Source organism: Polypterus senegalus, chromosome 9 (assembly GCF_016835505.1).
Source record: "Polypterus senegalus isolate Bchr_013 chromosome 9, ASM1683550v1, whole genome shotgun sequence".
Classification (NCBI taxonomy): domain Eukaryota; kingdom Metazoa; phylum Chordata; class Cladistia; order Polypteriformes; family Polypteridae; genus Polypterus; species Polypterus senegalus.
This window is the reverse complement of record NC_053162.1, coordinates 33,159,655-33,186,751: the sequence shown is the minus strand read 5'-3', so window position 1 is coordinate 33,186,751 and position 27,097 is coordinate 33,159,655. Positions and strand designations below refer to the sequence as shown.

The 27,097-nt window shown below is 42.3% G+C and overlaps 1 protein-coding gene across 1 annotated transcript in view; it reads right to left on the bottom strand.

Annotated features, from left to right (window-relative positions):
- The window catches only part of nkd1 (NKD inhibitor of WNT signaling pathway 1), a 49,420-nt gene extending 22,543 nt beyond the window's left edge, over positions 1-26,877 (bottom strand). The window contains exons 1-3 of the mRNA XM_039762877.1: positions 26,767-26,877; positions 26,633-26,665; positions 24,387-24,508 (exon numbers count right to left, since the gene is read on the bottom strand). Coding sequence (XP_039618811.1) covers positions 24,387-24,508; positions 26,633-26,665; positions 26,767-26,791 — 180 coding nt within the window. The 5' untranslated portion in view covers positions 26,792-26,877. The remainder of the gene's footprint in view (positions 1-24,386; positions 24,509-26,632; positions 26,666-26,766) is intronic.
- Positions 26,878-27,097: the final 220 nt, after the last annotated feature.

The window sequence follows — 27,097 nt, the reverse complement described above, 5'->3', positions numbered from 1 at the left end:
TATGTTAGGTAGAATGCCCAGAGGGGACTGGGTGGTCTCACGGTCTGGAACCCCTGCAGATTTTATTTTTTTCTCCAGCCGTCTGGAGTTTTTTTTTTTGTTTTTTCTGTCCACCCTGGCCATTGGACCTTACTCTTATTCCATGTTAATTAATGTTGACTTATTTTAATTTCTTATTTTGTCTTTTATTTTTCTATTCTTCATTATGTAAAGCACTTTGAGCTACTGTGTGTATGAAAATGTGCTATATAAATAAATGTTGTTGTTGTTGTTGTTGCAAAGGGGTGTTGGGCCTGGGGGGTTCCAGGAGATTTTTTTGTTTATTGTGCCCTCACTTTGAAGACCAGTGCCACCTGCTGGCTCAGAGCAAATGAAACTTCTGAACAGACTGAAGCCAGACTAGCAGACAAGATAACCAGAGCTTAACATTATTTACCATACCACGCAGTGTGCCACTTCTGTCTACTGTAATACATAAAGGAGTACAAAGTGTGATCAAAAAAATACGATGAATGCTGCCGCCAAGCACCACCCAGCAGAAAGGTAACATCAAACCTGGGTAGCAGTGTGTGACAGTCAGTCAGTTGTGAACTACGGTTGAGAGAAGGTGTGTTTTAAAGTGGGCCATAAATCATGGATCGCAAACAATGCTTTAACATGAAATGTTATTTCAACCTGCAAAAAAGTGCTACAGAAATACAGGAAATGTTCAAATTAGTTTACGGAGATGCTGCAGTGACCATGAAGACGGTTTATAAGTGGTTTGAGTGATTTCATAATGGTTGTGAATTGAAAACAAGGAAATATTGGGACATCCTCCAACATTAAGAGAAAGCAAAATTATGCGTTGAAACAGGCAATTAATTAAGGAAATTTCTGAGGATCTGAATATCTCTTATGGTTCCATTCAAAACATTTTAATAACAGATCTGAACATGAGGCAAGTGAGTGCAAAATTTGTTCCACGCGTTTTGACAGTCAAACAAAAGCCAAAACATTTGTCAATTTCACTGGAGTTATGTGATCGTGACGCTTCAGATTCCAGCTTTTTAAGAAATGTCATCACGGGAGATGAAACTTAGCTATTATCCTGAGATCAAACTTCAGAGTTCTCAATGGAAATCAATCTCTTCTCCTCGTGCGAGAAAAGCACGTCAATCAAGATCCAAGATGGAAGTGATGATGATTGTGTTTTTTTATGGAATTGTGCGAGATGAGTTTGTACCCAGGAACACTACGGTGAGCTCAGAATATTATAAGGGCTTATTAGAGCATTTAAGAAACAACGCGTGTAGAAAACGACCTAAGAAATGGGCAGATGGTTTCATCCTCCATCATGACAACGCTTCTGGTACGGCAATTTCTGCCAAATAAAAACATTACGGCGTGTCTTCATCCACTTTATTCACCGGATCTGGCACCATGCGACTTCTGGCTCTTCCTCAAAGTCAAGATGACCGTGAAAGGTAAACGTTTTGAATCGATTCAGGACCTCGAGGCAGCCACGACAGCGCAAATTAAGACACTTATGAAAGGGGACTTCCAGAACTGCTTCAGAAAGACAGGATAAGTATGTGCGAAGCAAGGGGGACTATTTTGAGGGGGAATTAATGGCAATGTGTCTTTTCCTGTAATAACATGATAGTTATAATTTGTTACTAACCTTCACCTATTCTGTTTGTCTTCTTAGTACTCAAAAGTGGCACTTGGTGCCACGGCCCACCTGCCAGTTGTTCTGACTGCCTAAGGTAAAGTCATCCCTGATGGAGGATCGCAGGAATCGTGGGGTAGAGGGGTCCTTTCATCGGATTGGCTGGCTCAGCACTGACTCAGCTGTGGAATGACCAATAGCGGGAGGCAGCTTGATGGCTGAACTCTCCAGGACTCTAAACAAATCCAAATCATATTATGTGATATCATCTTCTGTTAAATTCTGCTCCGTATATGTAAAATTTGTATTTTTATACCGTATTGAGGATTTGTTCTGTTCTGTGTATTGTATTGTATTGACCCCCTTCTTTTTGACACCCAGTGCATGCCCAACCTACCTGGAAAGGGGTCTCTCTTTGAATTGCCTTTCCCGAGGTCTCTTCAATTTTTTTCTCTACAAGGGTTTTTCTGGGAGTTTTTCCTTCTCTTTTTAGAGGAATGAAGATTGATGAAGATTGTAGGAATGAAACTGGACAGTTTGACATCTGTGGCTGAGCGACGGGCGCTAAGCAAACTCCTTTCAATCATGGAGAATTCACTGCATCCACTGAACAGGATCATCTCCAGACAGAGGAGCAGCTTCAGCGACAGAGACAGACTGCTGTCACCGTCCTGCTCCACTGACAGACTGAGGAGATCGTTCCTCCCCCGCACTATGTGACTCTTCAGTTCCACCGGGTGGGGGGGTAAACGTTAACATTATACAAAGTTATTGTCTGTTTTGCCTACATTTTTATCACTCTTTAATTTAATATTGTTTTTTATCAGTATGCTGCTGCTAGAGTATGTGAATTTCCCCTTGGAACTATTAAAGTATCTATCTATCTATCTATCTATTATATAGTGCCTTTCATATCTATCTATCTATCTATCTATTTATCTATCTAGAGAGTCAAGGCTGGGGGGCTGTCAAGAGGCAGGGCCTGTTAAAGCCCATTGCAGCACTTCTTGTGTGATTTTGGGCTATACAAAAAATAAATTGTATTGTATTGTATTGTAATTTGGGTAGTGCTGCTGCCTCGCAGTTAGGAGACCTGGGTTTGCTTCCTGGGTCCTCCCTGCATGGAGTTTGCATGTTCTCCCCGTGTCTGCGTGGGTTTCCTCCAGTTGCTCTGGTTTCCTCCCACAGTCCAAAGATATGCAGGTTAGGTGCATTGGTGATTTTAATTTGTCCCTAATGTGTGCTTGGTGTGTGGGTGTGTCTGTGCGTGTGCCCTGCGGTGGGCTGACGCCCTGGCTGGGATTTGTTCCTGCCTTGCGCCCTGTGTTGGCTGGGATTGGCTCCAGCAGACCCACGTGACCCTGTAGTTATAGCGGGTTGATAATGAATAGATGGATGTATTGTAATTTCTTTTTATTTAAACATTTGCCGTATTTTTTGATCACACCTCATAACATGCTCTTTCACAGGGGTTGTTGAGTGAGATTTGATCAAGAGTGGAAGTGTAGCATAACAGAAAGGACAATCAAAGGGTTGTTGTTTTACTCCTGCTTTAAAAATCTATTCTAACGGGAAACTGTTAACATTTTAATACGAATGGCATATCAAGATCTCCTTTGGTGTCTAATGTTATCCCCTGAAGATGTACTTCATTACCTTTCTTGTCGCCTGTTAAAATTTTACAGATCAGAATTGTTCGACCAATTTTGAATAACTAATCTTGTCCTATTGCATAGCCCATCACTCAGACATAAATTACGCAATAACATTACAATACGTCCTTCTTTCTACAGTAATTCGGTGTTAACGGTATTCTACGGGATATTGGAAGTTGATGTTTTCATCTTCTGCATGATCACCACCCACTGTTTCAGCATAGTCTATTGATGCGCATTTAACCAATTTGCCTTGTAACCGATCAACAATTTTTGCTTTTGACTTCATTTCTCGGTGCTAGGATTGCCTGCGTACTCATTTCTTCTTTTGATAACCCATCGTTATGAAATTCTTCAATTAGATTTGGACACAATAAGTCTTCTTTTATTGGGTATTTAAAGTAACGAAAACGTAAGTGCAGGAAGTGTGTCGGACAAAAGCATTCACATGAAAGTTGATGTTTTCATCTTCCGCACGATCACCACCAACTGTTTCAGCATAGTCTATTGATACGCATTTAAACAATTTGCTGTGTAACTGGTTGACAATTTTTGCGTTAATTCATTTGACTTCATCGTTTCTTGGTGCTAGGATTGCCTGTGTATTCATTTCTTCTTTTGATAACCCTTCGTGATGAAATTTTTCAATAAGATTTGGACATAGTAAGTCATCTTTTATTGAGAACTTAAAGTGAGGAAAACATAAAAATTGATATGAGCTGAGAGCGCAGGAAGTGTGTCTGACAAAAGCATTCACGCGAACGAGACGTGAGAGGACTGTGGTTGAATATGGTTGAGAGGAGGGCGGGACTTGAAAAAATCTCTTGGCAATAGTCTCGTCTCGTCACAAGATTTTCTTTTATAATAGAGAGATATTTCTATGGTATACTGCAGTATAATTACAAGCACTTCATAAGTTTCAAAGGCTTTTGTTGACAATTACATTAAGTTTATCAGAGAAAAATGACTTGACCTCAGCAGTCCTCAGCTCTCCAACCCCTGTACCTTTTGCAGATAATCAGTCTGTCCCTGATGTTTGTCTTGGAGAGAAGTGGCAAACTCCAAGCATTGATGATGCAAGAATAGGCAGCTGCCATCAGTTAGGATTTGGCCCAGAAGTTGACTGACAGCCTGCCAGGGTGAATTGCAGAGGTCTTGAAAAAGAAAGAAGGGCCAGCACTGCAAATATTGACTCTTTGCATAAACTTTGTGTCATTGTCACTAAAAGCCTTTGAAACTTATGAAGTGCTTGTAATTCTACTTCAGTCTACCAGAGAAAGATCTGACAAAATGATCTAAGAACACTGAAGCAGCAAACTGTGTGAAAACCAACACTCGTGTCATTCTCCAAGCTTTTGGCCACGACTTTAGATTGTTTTCCTTTCCAAGAGTATCATCTAAATGATTTGAAGCCTAAAGCAGATCATTTTCAGTCTGTTGCGTGATGCATCCACACAGGTGTAAATGGAAACAAGTTAGACAGAGAACTGCTTTGTCATTTATGTCTTATTGCTAATAAGGAGCCATTAAAAACAGTGGATGCTGCGGTTTATGGCTGAAATAAGCGATTAAGGGTGGGTAACTTAACAAGTGAGACCACAAAAATGAAGCATCAAAATGTCACTTGAGCAATAAGTGCCTCATCAGCAATAACTGACTTCTCATATGGAAACTGGGATGGAACAAAAACCTGCAGCCACTGTGTCCCTCCAGGACTGACACTACCCACAAGTGAACTAGGAGGACAAGTCAGACATGACAGCGTTCACAGTTAGCCTACAACCCAACCAGAAATGACCACAATTCTAGAATCCAATTGGACCCAAAAAAGAACAAATTCTCGACTCAGAAGAGCAGGAAAATTGACAGGTGTGAATGGCAGCTGGGTCAACCTTTTCCTTCCCTAACTCGTTCTACACATATACCCGGGCAACGCCGGGCACTTCAGCCAGTATCTCTTTAAATAAATCTATCGTGGCAAACAGCTGGGGACCCTGCCCCTCCAGGACACCTAGAAGGACTGGGAGAGGGACAATACCTCTCCTGGACCACGAGAGGGCAGCTGCCCTATTCTGCATGGGGGCCAGATGCTTAGAAGCTCAACCCTGTTGGGGCCTGTAGCCACTGCCAGGGGGCACCCAGAGGATTATGGAGACCTGGACTGCAGCACTTCTGGCTGCCGCAAGAAATTCCAAGTACGCCCAGAGTGCTTTTGGGTGATCATGCGGCACTTCCGCCATACCAGGAAGCGTTACCTGGAGCACATCCGGAGCATTATTAAAGAGCCAGAGTTGGGTGGAAGGTGGATGAAACTTGGGAGGAGAGGAGTAGAGGCGGCAGAGGAAAAGAAGGAAAGTAAAATAAAGTGAAAAGGAACTGAGTTATTGTGGCTGTTTGGTGCACTGTGTTGTGTGTAGAAGAGAAGGAGAAATAAAAGTGTGGACATTTTAGACATTCGGTGTCTGTCTGTCTGTGTAAGGGGGCTGTACCTCCACACTATATATGATATTAGGGCCGTCCCAGTTAAAGTGTTAGTGTGTGTGATTCATTTTAAAAGTATCACGCGTTATTTTTCCTAAATTGCATTCCCTTGCTGCACACCTCCTGCTATCTAAATTATTCTATTAAAAATGTCCAAGGAAGAAGAAGTTTATGATGGTGCCTTTCAATTTAAAATGTAAGTCCTCTTCATTTTTAAACTCTCCTAGTCAGTTCAAAGGACAAAAATGTTGATATTTGCAAACTTGGTGCTTGCAAATTTAAATATCAAAGAAGTCAAAAGTCTTTGGTGTACTGTATCTATTAAGAGCACAACATGCCGCTGTTAAAAACTAACATTTAATCATTAAAATCCGGGCCAGACTTCAGTCCAGGAATATCTATACTGTATATGAAACAAAACCTAAAGCCTGAACTCCTGAGGCTGAGAGACGTCACTCAGAAGGCGAGTTACCTTCACGTGGGACAACTGTGTCCACTATCGCTGATTTATAGGAAAGTCTTCTCAGGTTGAGCTGCTAAGAAGTTCTAAGGCAGTGACATTACCAGGAAACGACTGAATATCACCGAGTAATCAAAGCCACCTCCGCTAAACATGACAATAACTGAGACTAACTGAATGAAACTCCACAAGTAATCACAATTAAAAAGTGTCATCACATCAGGTACAGTGGATTCAGAAAGGTTTCAAGCCCCTTCCTTCACTGTTCTCACATTTTGTGCTTGCAGCCTTGTGCTCAGATCCTTTAAAAGTATTTTTTTGCACTTCCAGCAATACTCAATACCTCCGAATGATGAAGCAAAGGCAGATTTTAGAGATTTTTGAAAACTTATTCAAAATAAAAAAGTGTAATATGACATTGACACAAGTATTCAGATCCTTTGCCATGACACTCAACATTTGCCTCAGGTGCATCTCATCCTATTGCTTGTCATTGAGATGTTTCTACACCTTGTCTGAAGTCCACCTGTGGTCAGCTCAATTGTCTGGCTATGACGAGTGAAGGCACAGGCCTGTCTCTAGAGGGTCCACAGTTGACAATGTGGATCAGAGCAAAGACCACGCCATGAGGTTGAAGGAGTCACCTACAGAGCTTAGTGACATCAAGGATCAAATCTGGGGAAGGCTTCAAAAAAAATGTCTGCAGCATTGAAGGTTCTCAACAACACAGTGGCCTCCATAACTCTCAAATGGAAGAAGTTTGGAACAGCCATGACTCTTCTTACAGCTGACGACCAAACTGAGCAATCAGGTGAAAAGGGATTTGGTAAGAACCCAATGGTCACTCTGGCTGAGCTTCAGAGAACTTCTAGAGAACCTGTGGGACAACCATCACTGCAACACTCCACCGATCTGGGTTTTATTGCAAAGTGGGCAGACAGTAAAAGAATGAAAAGGCGTCTAAATGACTGTCAGGCTGTGAGAAATAAGTATCTCTGGTCTGTTGAAAGCAAAACTGGTGTCCTGTCCACTCATTATCTATGCAACACCAATCCAATAGGGAAGGATGGTGGTGGCAGCCTCATGCTGTGCGGTTGGGGACTGGGAGACTAGCCAGGGTCGAGGGAAAGCTAAACGGAGCAAAGTACTGAGACATCCTTAATGAAAACCTACTGCAGAGTGCTGAGGTCCACAGACTGGGCCGACGGTTCACCCTCCAATAGAACAAAGCAAAAAAAACACAGGAAAATGTGGCAACTCTGGGAATGTCTTTGAGTTGGCCAGCTAGAGCCCAAACTTGAACCCAACGGAACATCTCTGAAGAGACCTGGAAACAGCCATCCACTGATGGTCTACATCCAACCTTGAGAAGATCTGCAGAGAAGAATGGCAAAAAAAAAATCCCCAAGTCCAGGTGTGTGAAGCGTGTCACGTCAGACCAAACTCTGGGCTGGAATCCCCGCTAAAGGGACATCAACGGAATACGAAGCAAAGGGTCAAACTGGTGCCAATTTGAGATTTCAGTTTGTAATTTTTAATACATTTACAGAAGTTTCTGAGATCTTATTTTCACTTTGTAATTCTGACTTTGGTGTTGAGTGCTGCTTGATTGTGGGGAAAAATAATTTAAATGATTTTCGCACAAAGCTGCAACAGATGAAAAATGTGGGAAAAAGTAAGGGGGTCTGAATAATTTCTAAAGGCACTGTGTATGTTACGGGCGGCTTGGTGGTGCAGTGGCAGCGCTGCCAGCCTCGCAGTTAGGAGACATTCTCCCTGTGTCTGAGTGGGTCTCCTTGGAGTGCTCCGGTCTCCTCAGACAGTCCAAAGACATGCAGATTAGGTGGACTGTTGATGCTAAACTGACTCTGATGTGTGTGTTTACCTTGAGAATGGCTGCTGCTCCACTGAGCGGCTGTTTCTGCCCTGTGTCTGCTGTAATAGGCTCCAGCTTCCCTTTGTGACCCTGTTCTGGATAGGCCTTATGGTCACAAGTAAAGTGAAATTCTGACTTGCATGTTTTAATCAGCATGAAACTCATCACCACTCATATTTGGTTACGATATCTAAGTCTTAATATTTAGTTCAATCTAAATTTTCATATTATCAGTCTATAACGCAGGGGTCTCCAACTTCAGTCCTAGAGAGCTACTGTGGCTGCAAGTTGTCATTCTAACCGTTTTCTTAATTAGTGGCCAGTTTTGGCTGCTAATGAACTATTTCCCTTTATTTTAATTGACTTTTCTTGAGACTCTGGCCGCTGAATTGATTCTTTTTTTCCTTAAACGGCACCTAAACATAAATTTGATGTGAAGTGAGCCAACAGATGACCAAACTAAGTTGGGGCCTCAAACTCCAACCAACTTCACTTCATTCAGTTTCTTAATTTGAAGCCAATTCTCATTGCTAATTAAGCCCGTTATTTAATTCCATGGCGCTCATTCTACAATGGCAGACATTTCCAAAACTGTTGATTTTCTTTTTTAAGAGTGCTGTCAAAATGTTTTGTGGACCTGAGCAGATCAACATTACTGAGGCCTTCACCTTTCTTTATTTCCAGTTATTGTGTGATGGACGCAGGTTGTTATTTATGTGTTGGTACATTTTGTGTCTTAATATTGTTTGGTTGCTAATTAAGTAAAAAAGAAATTATTAAGGGGCCTGAGTCTTAAATTGAGGCAAAGAGTTAATTAGCAGCAAAATCTGGTCACTAATTAAGAAAAGGGTTAGAATGAAAACCTGCAGCCACAGTAGCTCTCCAGGACTGGAGTTGGAGACCCCTGCTATAACGGCTTGAACAGAATGAATCCTTAAAGGGTTAAGTCTGAAAGTTTATGCTAGAGTTAAACCTTCAAGCATTGGCAATGCTAAATTGGCCATAGTGTGTGGTTGGTGTGTGTGTGCATTCGCCCTGCGATGGGCTAGTGCCCTGTCCAGGGTTTGTTCGTGCCTTTTGCCCAATGGTATCTGGATTAGGCTGAAGCACCCCATGCGACCCTACTCAGGACAATATATATATATATATATATATATATATATATATATATATATATATATATATATATATATATAGTAAGTGTGGCCGGTAAAGGAGACTGCAAGTAACCCTTCAAATAATTCAAACTAAAATGACAACCGTCAAAACAACTTAAAGCAAAACAGGCAGTGCGCTCTGTCCTCCCTCTCACTTTCTATGAAGACAACTATGCACTAGAAGATCTGTCCTTGGCGAGCACCAGTCAAACATTTGACGCCACCTTCTGGGAGTGGGCCGGCTTTATAGGACTGGGACAGGAAGGGGCGGGCCATCTCTGGGCATCAAGGCGGAGTTAGTTACTCTCGTTGGGCATTCTATCCCAGCTACAGAGGAGGAAGGAGAAGACAATGTTAGCATTAGCGCCCTCTCTCGTCAAGGGGTGGAAGTGCTTATCTCACCAGAGCCAGGAAGGTGTTGCCCAGGCGTGCATGCATGATTTATATATGTATGTATTTTGCTGTGTTCAAAGCCACCACCATTCTGAAGTGTTAGTTTTACAAGTTTGAAGAGTGTGACGCAAGACGTCAATTAAAAAGGTTAGCACTGGCATCTCTTCCCCATCCAAGACTGTGGGCAAACCTTGAAGATACTCCTGTTTTAAAAAGCTGTAATTGGGTTTTTCTTGACTATGCTGTCTGGTTACCATTTTGCATTTTTGACTAATCTGCCCTTGCTTTCATTTTATGACAGTGTCTTATTTTCAGGTCACTGCTTCTCTTTTTCATGAGGGCTTCTTTACTTAACACAACTACTGTGCAACGAAAATAGAAACAATTAAGGGATCTGATTCTTAAAAATCAAACGCCTTTAAAATTAAGAAGTAGGCTTCATTAGCAGCAGTAATTTCTTTCTGCAGTCAGACACCCCAGCCCTAGAGCATGATCACTTGGTGTCGAGCCATGCTGGAAGCACATTCATATTAAGAAGTAACCAGAAGAAAAAGAGATCACCAAAGCACAGAAAAGTGTTGAATACTGGGAGAAGCACAGCAAGACAGATAGGAATCCCAACCACGAGGAAAGAAGGGGCCAGACTCGGAAGTGATGGACGGAGGAGATGGACAGACAGCCAGTAGTGGAAGATATTGCTGGAGACGTTTTATTCCCCCAGAAGAGGAGATGGCAGCAGCCCTCCTTATCGGCATCCATTGGGGAACCAGTATGGAATACTGGGGGATGTAGCTTAGAAATACAGCCCTGCTGGGGACCATGGGTGCCACACAGGGGCACTGTCGGGACATATGAACCCTAAAATGGGACTTCTGTATGACCCCGAAGTACTTTGGAAGTACTCCCAGGTCCTCAATTAAAGGGACAGCACTCCCTTGTGCAGGCGAGTCGGAGCTGGGAGGAAGGAAGGCAACACTCAACTGGAGGAGGGCAGTGCGGTGGTGAGCGGAGTAGGAAGGAGAAGAGATTACTGTGGGGAAAGAGAGAGAAACTTGCGCTTGTTACATTTGAGTTGATATTCTTGAGGAGGTTGCGTAATAAACGCACTGTTATTTGAACCCGGGACTCTTAGGGTGTTAATGTTGGGGGTTGGGGCACACAGATGTCCTGCTTTCCCTCACAACATATAGTACATTAAAAAATTATATTAAAATTGGATTCCCTGGGTCAAGAAACACTAAATTTAAAGGCACTTATGTGGAAAAAGAACTTCAGAAGACAACAAAACAAAATGAAAAAGATCACAAAATGCAACTCTCAGTGGGCTATACAGCCAGCATGGTACCTTAGGGCACCAACTTACACATGTTTTTCACAGACAGGCCTGCTCAGTACTAAAGCACTCCGGGGGAAACCCAAGAGCCACGTGTCTTCCCAGGTAGAATTTGCCAGATATTTCTTAGATCAGACAGTCAACAAAAATAAACTCTAAATCTGGCCAATTATAAAAAGAGAGACGTTAGAGCAGCTGCTGATGCTAAGCTCCAGTCCCAAATCTGCGGCATCGGCTCCATTTTTTTTATTTAAATAACATTTGACATGGCAGTTCAGAAGCTTCTAGGACTTTTTTTCGGAGCACAGCCAGCCGTGTGGGCCGGGCTACATTTAGAAAGCGTGCAACTGGATTCCAGCGGCCACCTCTTCAGAAGGCATTCCTTCATTTGAGTGACGCACCAGTTCCCTTCGCCATGAAGTCACTTGAGAATCCTGGTCACATTTCTAACCTCCTGCCTGGCGTCACTCTCAAGTGTAAGAAATGGTATAAAGTGACAAGATGAGGGTGCCGGACCAGCGTGGATAGGAGAGTCTCACTGGTTTGAGTTTTCTTGTTGTCATCCGACTCCTCAGTCGTTCCCAGTTAGACTCCTACACTGCCCATCCCATCCTCCCACGCTGGCCCAAATGCCCCTCTTCAGTGACCCAAGAAGGACGTCTCTGCTTGGATAATAAGCTAAGGTTCAGAAACTGAAGATTATACAACTGGAGTTGTGACCAGTGTCCATACATGGAACATGAGCTGTAAATGGCAATACGGTGAAGACGACCACCAGCAGCCCATCATCAAACTCTCTCTGCTGCTACAAGGTAAGTCAATGGGATATCCTCTTTAACATCACACTGGCCCACCTCTGCCCAAAGTGACAATGCACTGTTCTCCCACATCAGCACAAGGACCTGCAGGGGATTTAACTAAAGGGCGAGAACAGGAGGAGGTGAGTGAAGTCATGCCTATAAAAGAGCTCCCCTGGCGCACGCCTCTATTTTGAGGGCACCACTTCAAAGCAGAGTCTTTCTTTTCACTCGGGTCAATGCATTTTCAGTCCTGTGGTCAGCGTCACTCTTCTGGCTGGTCTGAAAAAAAGCAAACCTGAGGATCCGGGGGGTTGCCTCCTTATGGGACAGTCTAGCCTGAAATGGACATACCAAGCTTCCTGCAGTAAAAAAGTCATTTGGAAGTGCAGAGGTGTGGAAAAAGCAACAAAACCACCAGGAGCCAAACATTTGATCCCCACACCGGAGCGAGTGGAGTTTCTTATGACAAAGCAGAAAAGGCAGCATCAGCAGCTCAGCATGATGGCTCAGGGCTAATAATAAGAATAGTTTGTTTGTACCTTTAAGGCAACCAAAAAACCCATGCACTATTATACCTAGTAAAGCAGAAAGAAATAAAGACAATTTGGAAAGTGGTTAACAAAGCAATATGATAGGAAACTGAAACCAGGCTCAGCATCACAGGGAGACCAGCTGGAACCAACCCTGCAGGGTGCATCGGTCTGCCATATAACACATTTACAGACTTCAAAGGGCAAATTTGAAGGGTCCAGTTAGCATCTGTGGGATGGGGTAGCACCACATTGACATGGGAACGAAGATTTGAACCCAGTGTCGGGGACAGTGCTGTGTGTTACTTGATAGTCAGGCTCTTAGACAGACAGACAATAGATATGAAAGGTACTATATAACAGATAGATAGATAGATAGATAGATAGATAGATAGATAGATAGATAGATAGATAGATAGATAGATAGATAGATAGATAGATAGATAGATAGATAGATAGACAGATATGAAAGGCACTATATGAATAATAGATAGATAGATAGATAGATAATAAAAACACTATCAGATCAATAGATAACTGCTAATTATAAGCAGAAAGGAAGTGACTAATGATATGTGAAATGGGAGTGGCTAATTATTTTTGGGGAGGGTGTGGCTAGCAGCAGATACAGTAAATGAGACAGAAGGTGTTAATGAGATACAAATAAAAAATCAGGAGTGGTCTCCCCTCGACTTTCTCATATATTCAGATATGGGGATGAATATTTAAGGAGTAAACCGCAAGACAATGATTATATTTTTATATTATGTACATTAATTGGCACATTTACAGGACAAAAGACGCTGTGGGAGAAGTGTGAACAGATTTAAGGTGGGCCGGATTTTTGAGTTTTCTCGTAGGCTCTGGTAATTCTAGTATTAAAGAACCATCAACAACAAATCAAATCATATTAATAATACATTGAACAATTATTATAAAAGTAAAGTTGAACAAATCAGATTCTGCAGCTGCATGAATAAAAGGTAAAGTACCACTTCCGTTTATTCAGAAATAGCCCAAAAGTTGATAGAAACCTACATTTTGTATGCAAAATTTGGTTGACCTAAGTGTAAGTATATTCAAGTAATCGTGTTTACAAACACACACAGACAGACACAAAGACATAATTCCAAAAATTTTTTTGGACTCTAAAATATCAAGATTCATCAAACACTCAAAATTTATTTTTTGAACAATTACAAAACTTTCCCTATACTTCATATACAAGAAAGTAAAAAGGAAGAATAAAATAGATAGATTATAGCTCCCACATCATAGTGGTGCAGGCCTAGCGCTGCTACCTCACACTAAGAAGATCAAGTTTTGCATCCCAGGTGTTCCCTGCTTGTATTTTGCATGTTCTCCTCATTTCCCCCTTTGTTTCCTGCTGGTGTCCCAGTTTCCTCCCACAGTTCAAAGACATGCAAGTTAGGTGGATTGGTGTTGCTAAATGGCCTTTGTGTGCGTGAGTGTGTTCACCCTGCAATGGACTGGCTCCCTGTCCAGGCGTTGTTCCTACCCTGCGCCCAATCATTGATGAGATAGGCACCAGCTATCCGGTCACCCCGTCCTGGTTAAGCAAGTTAGGAAGAAGGATCAGTTTTGGAATACGACTGCTGGATCAAAGAATGGATTTGTTTGCCTGTAGGACTACCATTTGCCTTATCATTTGTTCCCTTCTTGTTTTTGAATTTTTGCTTAATAAATCTTTACATATTAAAGTTTTCTTTTATTTGAGCCAGGGCTTTTGCATGGCTCCCCTCTCCCTGTGTGAAGTTCAGTGATTTATTTTAGCATGCTCATCAAGTTTGGAGTCATCCAGGGCTCACTGCAGCCTTCAGACCTAGGGTTTGGATTAAAGCCCAACTTTGAATTTTATCAGCAAGGCAGATTCTTTGCATTTATATAGCGCTTTTCTCACTACTCAAAGCGCTCAGCAATTGCAGGTTAAGGGCCTTGGGCCCAACAGAGCAGAGTCCCTATTGGCATTTACGGGATTTGAACCTTTCCGATTGCCAGTGCAGATCCCTAGCCTCAGAGCCACCACTCCGCCTAACACCTTGAAAGATACATGAGTTCTAATGTTAGTGAAGCCTTGTGGGTTTTGAGTACAGATTTATCAGGATTGGCCCACTCCAGTAAAACCAGGTAAAATTCATAAAGAATGGGAATTCCAAAGTTGAGAGACAACACAACAAAATGAAAGCAAGTAGGTGTGAAAGACAAGTAGTGCAAAAGTATGGATATATTTGTAGACAAGGAAAGCAGCTTAACTGAAACAAAGATGAAGTCAGTCAGTCATTCCAAAGGTTTTTGGGGTGTTAGTTACAGATGCAGAATTCTGCACATACAGCCTCTTCGGTGCTTGAGAGAGGACAGCATTACAGTAGATGTGTGAAGGAAAGAGCAGGTGATGAAGAGGACACTCCAAACACACCAACCATTCATGGAGATTACATGAGGCATCTGCGAGTTAGAAGAACAAGCAAAGCAAGAGCACAGATTGTACAGGAAAAATCCATTGTGTGCTCTGAACTGCACATGCTCGCTACACACTCTGAGCTCACACATGTTTTCCATGAATGTGGTGCTGTATGGAGTCAATTATCTATCAAGCGTAATATCAGAATTGCATGTGAGATGTCTCAGTATATGCACTACTGGAGTCTTCACACGCAACGGATCAAGACACACCATCAGTCTTGTGCTTATTACACATTGAAAAGAACACAAAGAGGAAACTGACCCACAATACACATTGGACTTGAGCAGACCACTCACCCAGTGTTGGGCACAAGATAGAAACAAACACTGGAGAAAAGAAGCAAGCCCCTCTGGAGAGAGGCCCAACAGCACAGTTACTCCTGCCAAGCTAACGTAGAGGCGCCGACATAGACGTCTTGTGGGAGAAACCCCAGATGAACACTGAGAGAACATGCACACTCCACAGGCACAGAATACAGTGCAGGGTCATCGTGGTAAGATACCTCACAGCATAGCAGTATCAGACCTGCTTAATCCAGTTTAGGGTCGCCAGGTGGGCAGAGCTTATCCAGAAACACTGAGCACAAGGGGGCACCAGACCATAACAGTGCCCACACACTGGAGTTGCCAGTTAAACCAATCTGTTAGTCTGGAAGGATGTGGCAGGAAAACTGGAGTGCCAGTAGGAAAACCCACACAGATGTGGAGAACGGGCAAAATCCTCACTAGACGTGGCATTCAAACCCAGGACCCTGACCTGTGAAACAGCAGCCCAAGGCAAGAGGTCTGTTGTACTGTGCTGTGTCCTTTCCTTGCATTTAAATTGAATTTTGTATTCAAATGCACTTCTTTAAATTGTATTGCCCTTTAACTGTATTTCATTCATCCATCCATTCATCTAACCCACTTATCCAGTTCAGGTTTGTGGGAAACCAGTGCCTACCTTGGCAGCACTTTGAACCAAGTGAGAACCTGCTCCAGACAGGGTGCCAATCCAATACTGGGCACACACATACACATACTATGCAACATACCAATTGTCATCATAAATTGACTGAGACTTTAAACTGGTCTGATATGAGTGAGGGTTGGCATGGTGCCTGCAATAGTGTGGCATCCTATTTGATAATGACAGGAGACGGCTTGGCTCCATGTAAGAGGATCTGAAAAAAAAAGGACACATTGGAAAAAAAACATAAGACTGATGGTGAAGGGCTGACATGTATCAGTAGCATCCTGGTGGGAGCACAGAACAGGCAGAGATGTTAAGGTTTCATTTTATAGTGGGGCCTTATTGTCACGTGGTCACGCGTACAGAGTACGAGGAAATCCTGACCTGCACGTGCGAATCAATCTGCAACACTTCACCAGTCTCCAGCACTGTGACTACTGAGAAGAACTACCTTACATAGATAGATATCATATCATATCATATCTATCTATCATATAGTGCCTTATCTATCTATCATATAGTGCCTTTCATATCATATCTATCTAGCTATCTATCTCTCTGTTACATTGTGCCTTTCATATCTATCTATCTATTTATCATATAGTGCCTTTCATATCTATCTATCTATCTATCATATAGTGCCTTTCATATCTATCTATTGTCACACACGTGTGCATGGGAAGCAGCTGAAGGGCTTAGACAATACTGTTTATACATCTGCCCAGGGGGGGGCGGGGTACGCTGACGCTCTTTCTGAGTTCTCTGCAGGTCTTACCCGGGAAATCCCACCAGGAGCCGCCATTTCCAGGAAGGACACACCACCTCCGGTTCCGGCCCCAAGAATGAGGTCACTTCCGGTTCCGGCCCCAAGGGTGATGTCACTTCAGTTCCGCCCAGAGGACGACATCATTTCGCCCTCTGAGCTATAAAGCTCACTGCCTTTGCTTAGGCAGGCAGTTCTGTCTTGGACTCTGTTGTGTAAACAACTGTTTTGAAAATGCCTCAATTTCTATTGCAGCCGGGAAACCGCATTAAACGGGTGGCTGCCCCAAACCTTTCCACGCCTCTGGTCTCCAGTTATTACACTATCTATCTATTTAGTATGTAATGCCTTTCATATCTATCTATCTATCTATCATGTAGTGCCTTTCATATCTATCTATCTATTTAGTATGTAATGCCTTTCATATCTATCTATCTATCTATCTATCTATTTAATATGTAGTGCCTTTCATATCTATCTATCTATCTATCTGCTATATAGTCTCTTTCATATCTATCTATCTATATATCTAGATAGTAGACAGTAGTAATAATGTGAACTCTGAGTATACAGTATATTACTATTATTATTATTATATTATTATTATTATTATTATTAGATGTTTTCAATTATCCTTTGTTGACATTGTTCACTCAAGTGTTTCTTTATGTCCTTTTCTTCAGTTGTATGCTCAAGCCTCTTCTTTTTTTCAGTACAACACAAAAGCGTGTTTTACTTTAACTTATTGCATGTAATGTGATGTTCACAGGCTGCACATTTACGTGGCCCATGCAATGAATAGAACTTTTTTTTAAACCATTGTACAGAAAAGAACAGGTGAAAAAAAATTGTGAACTGCATACAACGTGGACCACAGAAAGCGTCTACAGTGGGGAAGAGGTGGGGATGTACGGTGGGGTCCGGGGATGGTGGTATTGGTGTGAAAAAGATTGCAGCACAAATTCATATTAAAAGACATCACCAATAGCGGCATTCATTAACGTTATAAAGGTGATTTAAAATCGATTCATTCAAAGCTAAAACCTGCTAATAATCTCAACTTTCCATTAGCATCACATACTAAAACAGGTATTGTCTCAGTTTACAGTGGGTTTTGAATAAATGTTTACCAACAAAAAAACTAAACTTACTAATTTTGTTTACCCACTCATAAAGCACCGTCCTGTTCTCTTCTTATCACATTCTAAAAAACTGCGTCTCCATCAGATATATAGAAAAAAAAAAGGCACTTCATTCTGTTGAGTCGTGGTTTGGCTCCATCAGTTCATTTGCTGTGTGTGTGTGATTTATGCTGACTGTTGACTGGTATTGTGAAACTTAATGATACTATGCAGGTGACAACAGTGGTATCTTTTTCAAAAATGCATTGCTATGCATTATTAATCAGTTTGTCTCCGATTTATTGCCACGTGTTGTGTACACAGTAAAATGAAGTTCACACTTGGCCAAATGCATCACACCGCCACCGTCCAGCTCTCCAAATCTCGTCACAAAGCTGCTGCACCATAAAAACAGAATTGGGAGGCTTCTAACGCTCAGCGTGAAGGACAGTGACACTCGCTGGTAACAAATTTGAATGTGGTGGACCGTGTTTCTTTAACAGTCTGCCCACTTTACTCATGTGCTGCCAGCAACACTGACCTGTGGTGACTCAAACAGGCAAGTCATATGCCAACATGGACAGTACAGGAGAATGCAAAACGTGAGCCTGGAGAAGAGGAAGATGTGATCAAATCATATATCATAATAGTGAGATCTTAATCTGGAACATTGTGTGCAATTCTGATTGAAGTGCTATAAGAAAGACATAATGGCTTTTGAAGTACTTCAAAGAAAATCATTAAGGAGCATCCTGTTAAAGAGGAAAGCTTTCATAATTCTGAAGGAAGTTGACAAAATAAACTCTGTTGTGAATAGGAGTCAAAAATATGATGAAAAGGACGTGTGTGTGTTTATGTGTGTGTGGCCTCCAAAAAGAGCCACAAAGCAGGACAGGACCTCCAAAAGCCTGCCCTTGATGTAGCCTCACCCCAAGTCAGCCAGATCCCAACTACAAATTGCCAACTGAAGCCTGAAGCCGACATGGACCCTAAAATGACAATCTGGAGTACAAAGCACCAGATAGTCCCAAGAAGAGAAAAACCTGAGCACGGATGCCCCCAAGTGCTGGCTGCAACCCTAAGGGCCGGTTTATTCATCTCGCTCAGGACATTTGCGCCCCCACACCATGGCTGCCACACGTTCCCAGCATTCTTTTTACGCGCCCTCTGAAAACATCCTCAGAAATAACGTGACGTGTGTATGAGTTGCACTACCAGCAAAAGTATCAGTGGCTCCTGAGTGCAGGTTTTGGTACGTGACGTCACCACTGGTGTTTACTGTCAGCATGTGACAGCAGGCTGGCAACTCCAACAGGATCAATCTGCGTACTTCGATGTTTGATGAATGGTTTGAGGCGGTGAAGTGAATTGTCAAACTTAAATGCAGATGTGTGAATGTCTGTGGTGTTTTTCTTCATCCATTTCTTACATAGGCAGTACAAGCACTGCATATTCCCCATCGTAATGACGCAATATATTTGAAGGCCTCACATACTGTCTCGACATTCTGTGTCGATGTTGCCATCTTTTACACAGCATCAGAATGCAAACAATTTTTATTTTTAACATCTTCTTTCCCTCAACTCACAACACAGCGAAACAGGATGTTGTCTTCTCCCCATGATGATTTCTCACAGTGACACCTTGTGGAATCCTCCAGATTTACTTAAAGTACACGCACAAATATAGACAGTACACAGCAGCGTCATCAAGTGCACAGGTCGCGTAGCGTTACGCATATCCCCGGCCTAATCCTTAGCTTTTCTACTTACTAATGGGGTAGCGCTGTGACATTCCTTGGCTTGCTGGTCCTCATGGGCTCTTTTATTCTTCTTGTTGTTGTTTCAATTTGAATGTGGAAGGGGGGGAGGTAGATTAAGTTATGGGGTTATGGGGGGGGGGATGTTGCCACCAAGTATCAGGTTTTAGTGTATTTTAGTTCTTGTCAAAATAGCTTTTGTTTTCCTATATTTCAATTAAAATTTGCTCACAAAAAAGAGAAGGGAAACCATAAACCTCTGGCTAAAAGAGACAACTCTCACAAAGAATCTTTAAAAATGAACATAAAGTATTAATTGAAATAAATCAAAAACAAACAAAAACAGCAAAAGGGCAAACAAAAAAAAGTTTGCCTAAAAGGGTACTCTACGGCAAACTAGTCTCAATGCACATTCTCATAGTAAAATCCAAAGATAGAAGCAAAATAAATCCAACAAACCAAAAAAATCAAGACCAACAATACCAGCAGTAAACTCTGACACAAACTCAAGGATCCACTGCTGAGACCCCCATTTCCGCCTCAATCTGCAGCCAGAGGGAGGTCCCAGTAGAGGTGATGTGAGGGTGCCCCACCTCTGGGGCACACAGAATGGACTCACACTGTATGTAAATATTAAATTATGAATAAACAAAACATAACAGGAATTACATTAAAATGAGCAAAATCGCAAAATAAAGCAGAAAATAAAAACAAGCCAGGAAAAAAAACCCTGCTGTCATGCAACAAATTCAACTCAGGACCCTCACCACAACAAAACAGGGATTTTTCTAAAGGGCAGAGTAAAACCAAACTACGACTGGCACAGACCCATAGGAAGTGCCTCTAAAACAGCAGCGGAGATGCAAGTTCTTTGCACAGAGGGTTGTTGAAGGATGAAACAGACAAGTCCACCATGCTGCTGAAGTTGACACCTGAACCACCCACAAGGTGATGTTTATGAGCTTTAACCGCCGGTCCAAAAGTCATGTAATTAACGGTCAAAGCCAAAATGAAACATCGAAGTTGAGATGTGAAATAAGAAGGGAAACTAGGCGAGGATCAGCTGAAGGAAGATAAGCCGAAGTACATCATGGTGGGCAATGGGACATTAAAATCTTATTGGTCCTGGTGAATATGAAATGTGTAAGCACTGCAAAAGCTGAGTGACACTTACTGAGCAATTTATGAACCTGTGAATGAGGAAAAGTTACATCGGGTGTAGGTGCTGAACTTGAACGTGAGTAAAACAAAAGAGCTAAGAGTGGACTTCCAGAGACCCATAACGCACTGAGTTTAAATAGGACTGAAGTGGAAACAGGGACCAACTTTTGGAAAAATCACTTTCCTAATAACCCGACCTGAATGTGAATGCAGACATTAACTTAAAGAAGGTTCAATGGGGCTTCTGCTTCCTGAGGAATCCTCAGGGATGCCAGGAACCACGTATGTGAACTTGCAGCATCAACAGGGACTTTGTCCATAGGATCGCTGTTTGGTACAACAACATCTTCTCACGAGAGAAAAGGGAACTCTAGAGAACGGTGAACATCATCGTGGCATGGTCTCACAGAGGTTACACAGCTTTGGTGAAATTTAATACATCATGGAAGACTGTCACAACAACGGTCATGAGGTCTTCATCCCACTGATATCAGGCAGGCACACGGACACTCACTACATCCAAAAGGATTGTGATTGACAAACACTCTTTGCTTGCACCTCGGTCCACAGCTGCATCATCCACTTTATTACAGTTCATTCGCTATGGTAGAAACTGGAACATCATGGAGGACTGTCACCATCTTAGGTATGGCATCTTCAACCCACTGCCTTCAGGCAAGACACAGACACTCACCCCCATCCAAAAGGACTGTGATTGACAAAAGCTCTTGGCTTGCACCACATTTCACACTTTATTATCACTAGGGGGCTTTGCCCCCTGTTCACTTTGCTTGCTAACCCCCGGGCCTGCGCTACATGCTAGCCTCTTTGCGATTCTGCCGCTCGCATTTGGGGAAGCAGATGTACAATTTAAACAGATTTTTATTTTCATGGGAATTGTTACATATGCATAATAGAGCTAACTACAGGGTGGTCCAGTTCTAATTATGCAGATCCAGATCGTCTGGATGACTTTGATTTATGCAGGGACGATTCATCAGTTCACACACTTCTCGATGGTCTGGGATTTTTCGGGTGATTTTCTATGTAATAAACTTAACAAGTTATAGCGTAATGAAAATTGCATAATTAGATCTGGACCATCCTATATTTTACATTATGGCGAGTAATTAACCATATTAAAAAAGAGTAAAACATAATAATTTGAAAGTAAATTATGCTTCTTGTTGCGTTAGAATTATTCTTTGTGTAATACGATTTTGTTCTGTTTGGTTTTGAAGTTACACGAATTTGAACACGCAAAAACTTTTTAAACTTAAACTTGAGTAAAAACTATTTTTTTAATGAAACTTTCATCAATATCACATTGAAGTTTGATTCTGTGTTTGGACTTGCATTGTGACAATGCAACGTATAACTGCCGGTGACTGAATTTCGTTTCTTTCTCTCTATTAAATAAAACAACTTTTTCGAATGTTTGGCTCTGAGATTTGTAAATTGTCTTTGCAAAGGCTATTCTAACAGGAAACTGTTAACGTTTTAATACGAATGGCATATCAAGATCTCCTTTGTTGTCTAATGTTATCCCCTGAAGATGGACTACATTACCTTTCTTGAATACATCCTTCTTTCTACAGTAATTCGTGAGGTGGAAGACTGGACGGTGTTAACGGCTGTAAATATTCTTCAGGATATTTGAAGTTGATGTTTTCATCTTCCACATGATCACCACCCACTGTTTCAGCATAGTCTATTGATACGCATTTAACCAATTTGCCATGTAACCGATCGACAATTTTTGTGTTAATTCATTTGACTTCATCATTTCTTGGTGCTAGGATTGCCCATGTACTCATTTTTTCTGTTGATAACCCTTCGTGATGAAATTCTTCAATAAGATTTGGACATAACACGTCTTCCTTAATTGGGAACTTAAAGTGAGGAAAATGTAAAAAGCTATAAGAGCTGAGAGAGCAGGAAGTGTGTCTGACAAAAGTATTCACACGAATGAGAGGTGAGAGGACCGTGGGCGTGGTTGAGAGGAGGGCGTGACCTGAAAAAATCTCGTCTGGCGGGACTTGAAAAAATCACAAAAAAGTCTTGTTTCGTTGCAGGATTTTTTTATATAATAGAGAGACTTGCTCACTGTAGTAGAATGTAGGATATAATGGAGGACTGACACCACACCCTAGTTATGAGATTTTCACCCCACAACTGTCAGGCAAGCACACAAACACCCCCATCCAGAAGGACTGTGACTGATGAATGCTCATTGCTGTCACCTCGGTTTACACCAACATCATCCACAGTTATAGGTTATTTATTATTTAGGACATGTCTCCAGTCACTGTCCACATGTTTGTATTGGTACATTCGAACTGTTTGATTGTATATTGTACTGTACACACGCTTTGCATATCGCCTATTGTACACTCTACATTGACTTAATGCTCTGTTTGCATGTTCTATTTTACACCATTGTTTTCTCAAGAGACTTTCTGTACTTAAGAGGTTTGTTGTACAAGTACATGTTACTGATTACATATCACAATAAAAATCAAGTTAGAAGAGGGGGGGAAGTAAACGTTGGTTTTGTGGCACTCATCACACTCTGCCTGTAAAATAAGAATACACAGTGGCTGGACATCAATATGCACAGCTAGCCAGTGTAATAGAAACCAATATCAGAAAGTTCCACGGGATCTCCAAATATAAATTACCACAATAGAAAAATCATAAAATCGACCTGTTCAGTGGCAAGAATGGAAGAACGTATCACCAGTTGTTACGGATAGAAAAGACAGAGAGACACAAACATCAATGGCCAGAAACCCTACTGTAAGAGAATGGGCATGATATCGCCAGTCATGGTATAGCGGACACACGCCAACCCAGCAAGCATAGAAATGGAGCTTTCTGTTCATTCAGTTGGGCTCTTACGTAGTCACAGAACACCAGAAGCCAACGTACAGTACACATACATCTCTGTAGTTATAACAAATGGAGACACGAAAGGCTCTTAGAAACCTAATACTGCATCTTGCATTTCAGGCTGTGAATGACTGACAGGCTCCACCAAACTCCCAGATTCAGAAGGACAGAAACATTTTAGTGGTCATGAGACATTCCAGGTGTCATGAGACACTCCACCATAAGTGGTGTCATTCAAGAAATTGAAGCCAATGTCAAACAGAATCGATGGGCAGAGTCCACCAGAAACGAGACATTCCAGCTTGTAAAAAAAAAGAGGGCACAAAACGGAAAGTGAATGCGTAACAAGGGGCTTTTGACGTGACGTGTTAGAGGTACGGGCAGACGAAGCCCTGGCATTTAAAATGAGCCTTTGAAATCGGACACAATTTTGGGGGGATCGGAGGGTGACTCAGATTTCCTGTAGACAAGGATGTAAAGAGAATTTACTGGAAATCATTGTTTGGGAATTGTAATGCTGCCAGGGCCAATTTGGGAAACTACATGGGCACCTAAAGAGACCATCAACTTTATAAAGAGGATGACCTAATGAGAAGGATCTAATTAATTGTGACATAGCCACTAGCAAATCTAAAGTAACTTATTCAAGTTCTCTATTTATAAACTTTATTTATAAAGAGGTTGATAAAAAGAGAAGGATCTAATTAACTGTGACATAGCTACTAGCAAATCTAAAGTAACTTAATGAAGCCCATGGGTCACACTTCACGTTCTCTAGGTATACATCACATCTTCAGCCCTATCTGTTCTCATGGCTAGCCGTCCCAGCACTGTGCAGACACTCTGAATCAGCCGTGACCTTCACAAAACAAATAAGCGACACGACCCCATGCCACCCAAACAGGTGGTTTCTCCTACCTTGCTGGGCAGTGATCCAATTTCCTTGTGTTGTGTTGCAGTAGAACAGCCATCTTTTTGCCTGGACAGCCAGTCTTCAATCCCTTTCCGAGCCAAACAGGCGCTTACAACCAAACTGTCTCCTATAGAGAAGAAAAACAAAAAAGAAAATGAAAAAAGTGAGCACAGATGCCACACAGGCAGCCCACCACACAACAAGAGGGTTGTGAGCAGGTACTGTGCCAAACAAAAGCCTGTGAGCACAATCTACCCAAGGAGGCCCACCTCCTACCAACAGCCATGACCCGAGAAACTGCCAATTTCAAACTTGCACTGGAGGCCGTAGTCACACAGATCAGCATTATGGTTCAGGCTCAACTATACGGATGAGACTGGAGAAGACATTACAAAATGTTTGGTTCCACACTATGACCCAAGGCTCCTTCCACGCCTCACTCAGAAATGGGATTTGCAAGCAGAGAGGCTCACACGGCAGTGACAAGCAAATAAATACTTGAAATGTGGTTACATTCTGAACAGAGCAGAGAGACCTGCCAGTGCGTCCCATTTCACAATGTGTGTATGATTAAGTGCTGTATTAACTTTTCCAGATGCACTGAACTGAATGCCGGAATGGTATGTCTGTGAAATAACAGAACTGTGAGCAGGGGTCTAATACTTGAGGGGATCTCTTGGAAAATATCCCTATGAGAAACGGGTGCAAGATGGAGCCATGACAGGGGCTGGACCGTGGCAAAGTCTTTAGAAGCTTTTGGAAATAAACATTGTGTGGGAACAGAAAAGCAGGATGTAGACATCTTCCATGCCAAGCCCCATTGCCAGGGATGGCTCCGCCATATAGGCGATTTTGGCAGACACCTGGCAGGGGGACAAAGTTTTTTGTGAAGAGGCAATAAACTTTGCTATACAAATACTGGCAACCATTACCACACCAAAGGGGAGCCCACTCTTCATTTGTGTAACATCAAGCCTGAAGCAGCCCCCAACTCTTACACACTATATGCATATCAAATGTCTTCAAGACTCTGTGATTTGGGTGCATCATTTTCATCTTTGTCTAGGGTAGCAAAAAAAAGCAAAGGCCGGCACTGCCCACTCCTGGTCTACTATAAAACTTACTCGATATTACAATACAGCATTGCAAACCTCATTCCAGGTCCAGGGGGGCTACAAAGAAAACCTCTTTCTATGACTTGTGGACTACATGGCATTACTTGCCTAACACCTTTATCCAAGGAAAATGACAACATTTGCGATACAATTGGTTACATTTCTTTTGTTTCTCCAATTGGAGCACAGATGGTTCAAGTGACTTTCTCAGGGTCACACAGTCTCAGTAGCATCATTTGAACCCACAATCTCTAGGTTTAAAGTCCAAAGACTTAACCATTACACCACACTGCTTGCCGGCCACATATTCCAAAAGTGGTGGGTTTTGTTGCAAGACATAAGATATAAGAAACAAGCCTCATTCAAAACCTAGAAGAGCATAAAGCAAGTCATGTTAAAAGATTAGTCACCTGCAAGGTGAGTTCTTTCCAACACTAGTTTTGTTGAGCAAGACGGATTTTGAACAGCAAGACTTGCTCCAGAACTAGTGGACAACTTGGCAACTTTTTTGAAGAAGTGGTGGGCTTACAGGGCAAGTTTCATATTAAGCTACATGGCAAGTGTGGTTCCAAGACTGGAGGACAAGCGCATTAGACCAGAACACCGCACATCCCGTTACATGACTAGTAAACTACAGGGTGCGTCCTGTCTTTTCTTCTCGAGTTTTGTTGTGTGAGCCCTGCTCAGACTAATCGGATGCACAGCTAGTTCCGTTACCACATGAGAGGAATGCATTGCAAATCCTGTTTCACATTAGGAGTTTACATTCCAAGATCCGCTCCGAGACCAGGAGATTGCACTTTGAGTCCTGTTGTGCCAGCCCTGCTCGCAGACTAAAGGAATGCCCTGCTGCCAAGTCTATCAGATTAGAGAGATGAATTTCAAATCTTGTCTGAAATTATGCGTCCACATTCCGAGACCGGGGATTGCATCTTGAGTCCTGCCCCATATTAAGAATTCGGGTAGTTGTTAGACTAGTTACCTGCACAGCCAGTCCCGTTACAATGCTAGCGGGTGTAATGCAAATCCCGTCCCGTTTGAGTCTGCCGTTTGACTGACGTTTTGGGACACCTTTTTTGCATCACATCTCGCGTTCCCCAATGGAATTATCAAAGTTAACTTCTCGTGTCTCTTACCTTCTGGACTTTCCCGGGCTTTGGAGACTGCAGCTTTTCGGTTAAAGAAGGCAATAGAAAAGAAAAACAAAAAGCTTTATTAGTGGTCGGTTCACCTGGCACCCTATGTCCCCAGCACCGAGTCACCTACTTACCAGGTTTCGAGTAAAGTTTTCCCATCTCTGCAACTCGCAATCCGGCTACGCAACATTGGATAACCTAATAATCCACAAACTGGCTCTGCTCATAGTAGCTAAACAGAGTAAACTGTGGTATCGCAGCGCACAGCGCAAAGACAGACAACGCCGCTCCTCCCATGGGGCGGTACTGCGCTGTGACGTCACTAGGTCTCATTAGACTGCAAGAGGGCTGGCAGGAGAGAGACACGCCTTAAAGCCGCGGAACGCTTTGAAGCAGAGCGCAGTTCAGGGCTGAGAAAGCCGATCAGAACTGAAGAGAACTGGAAGATGGCACCATCAATAAATA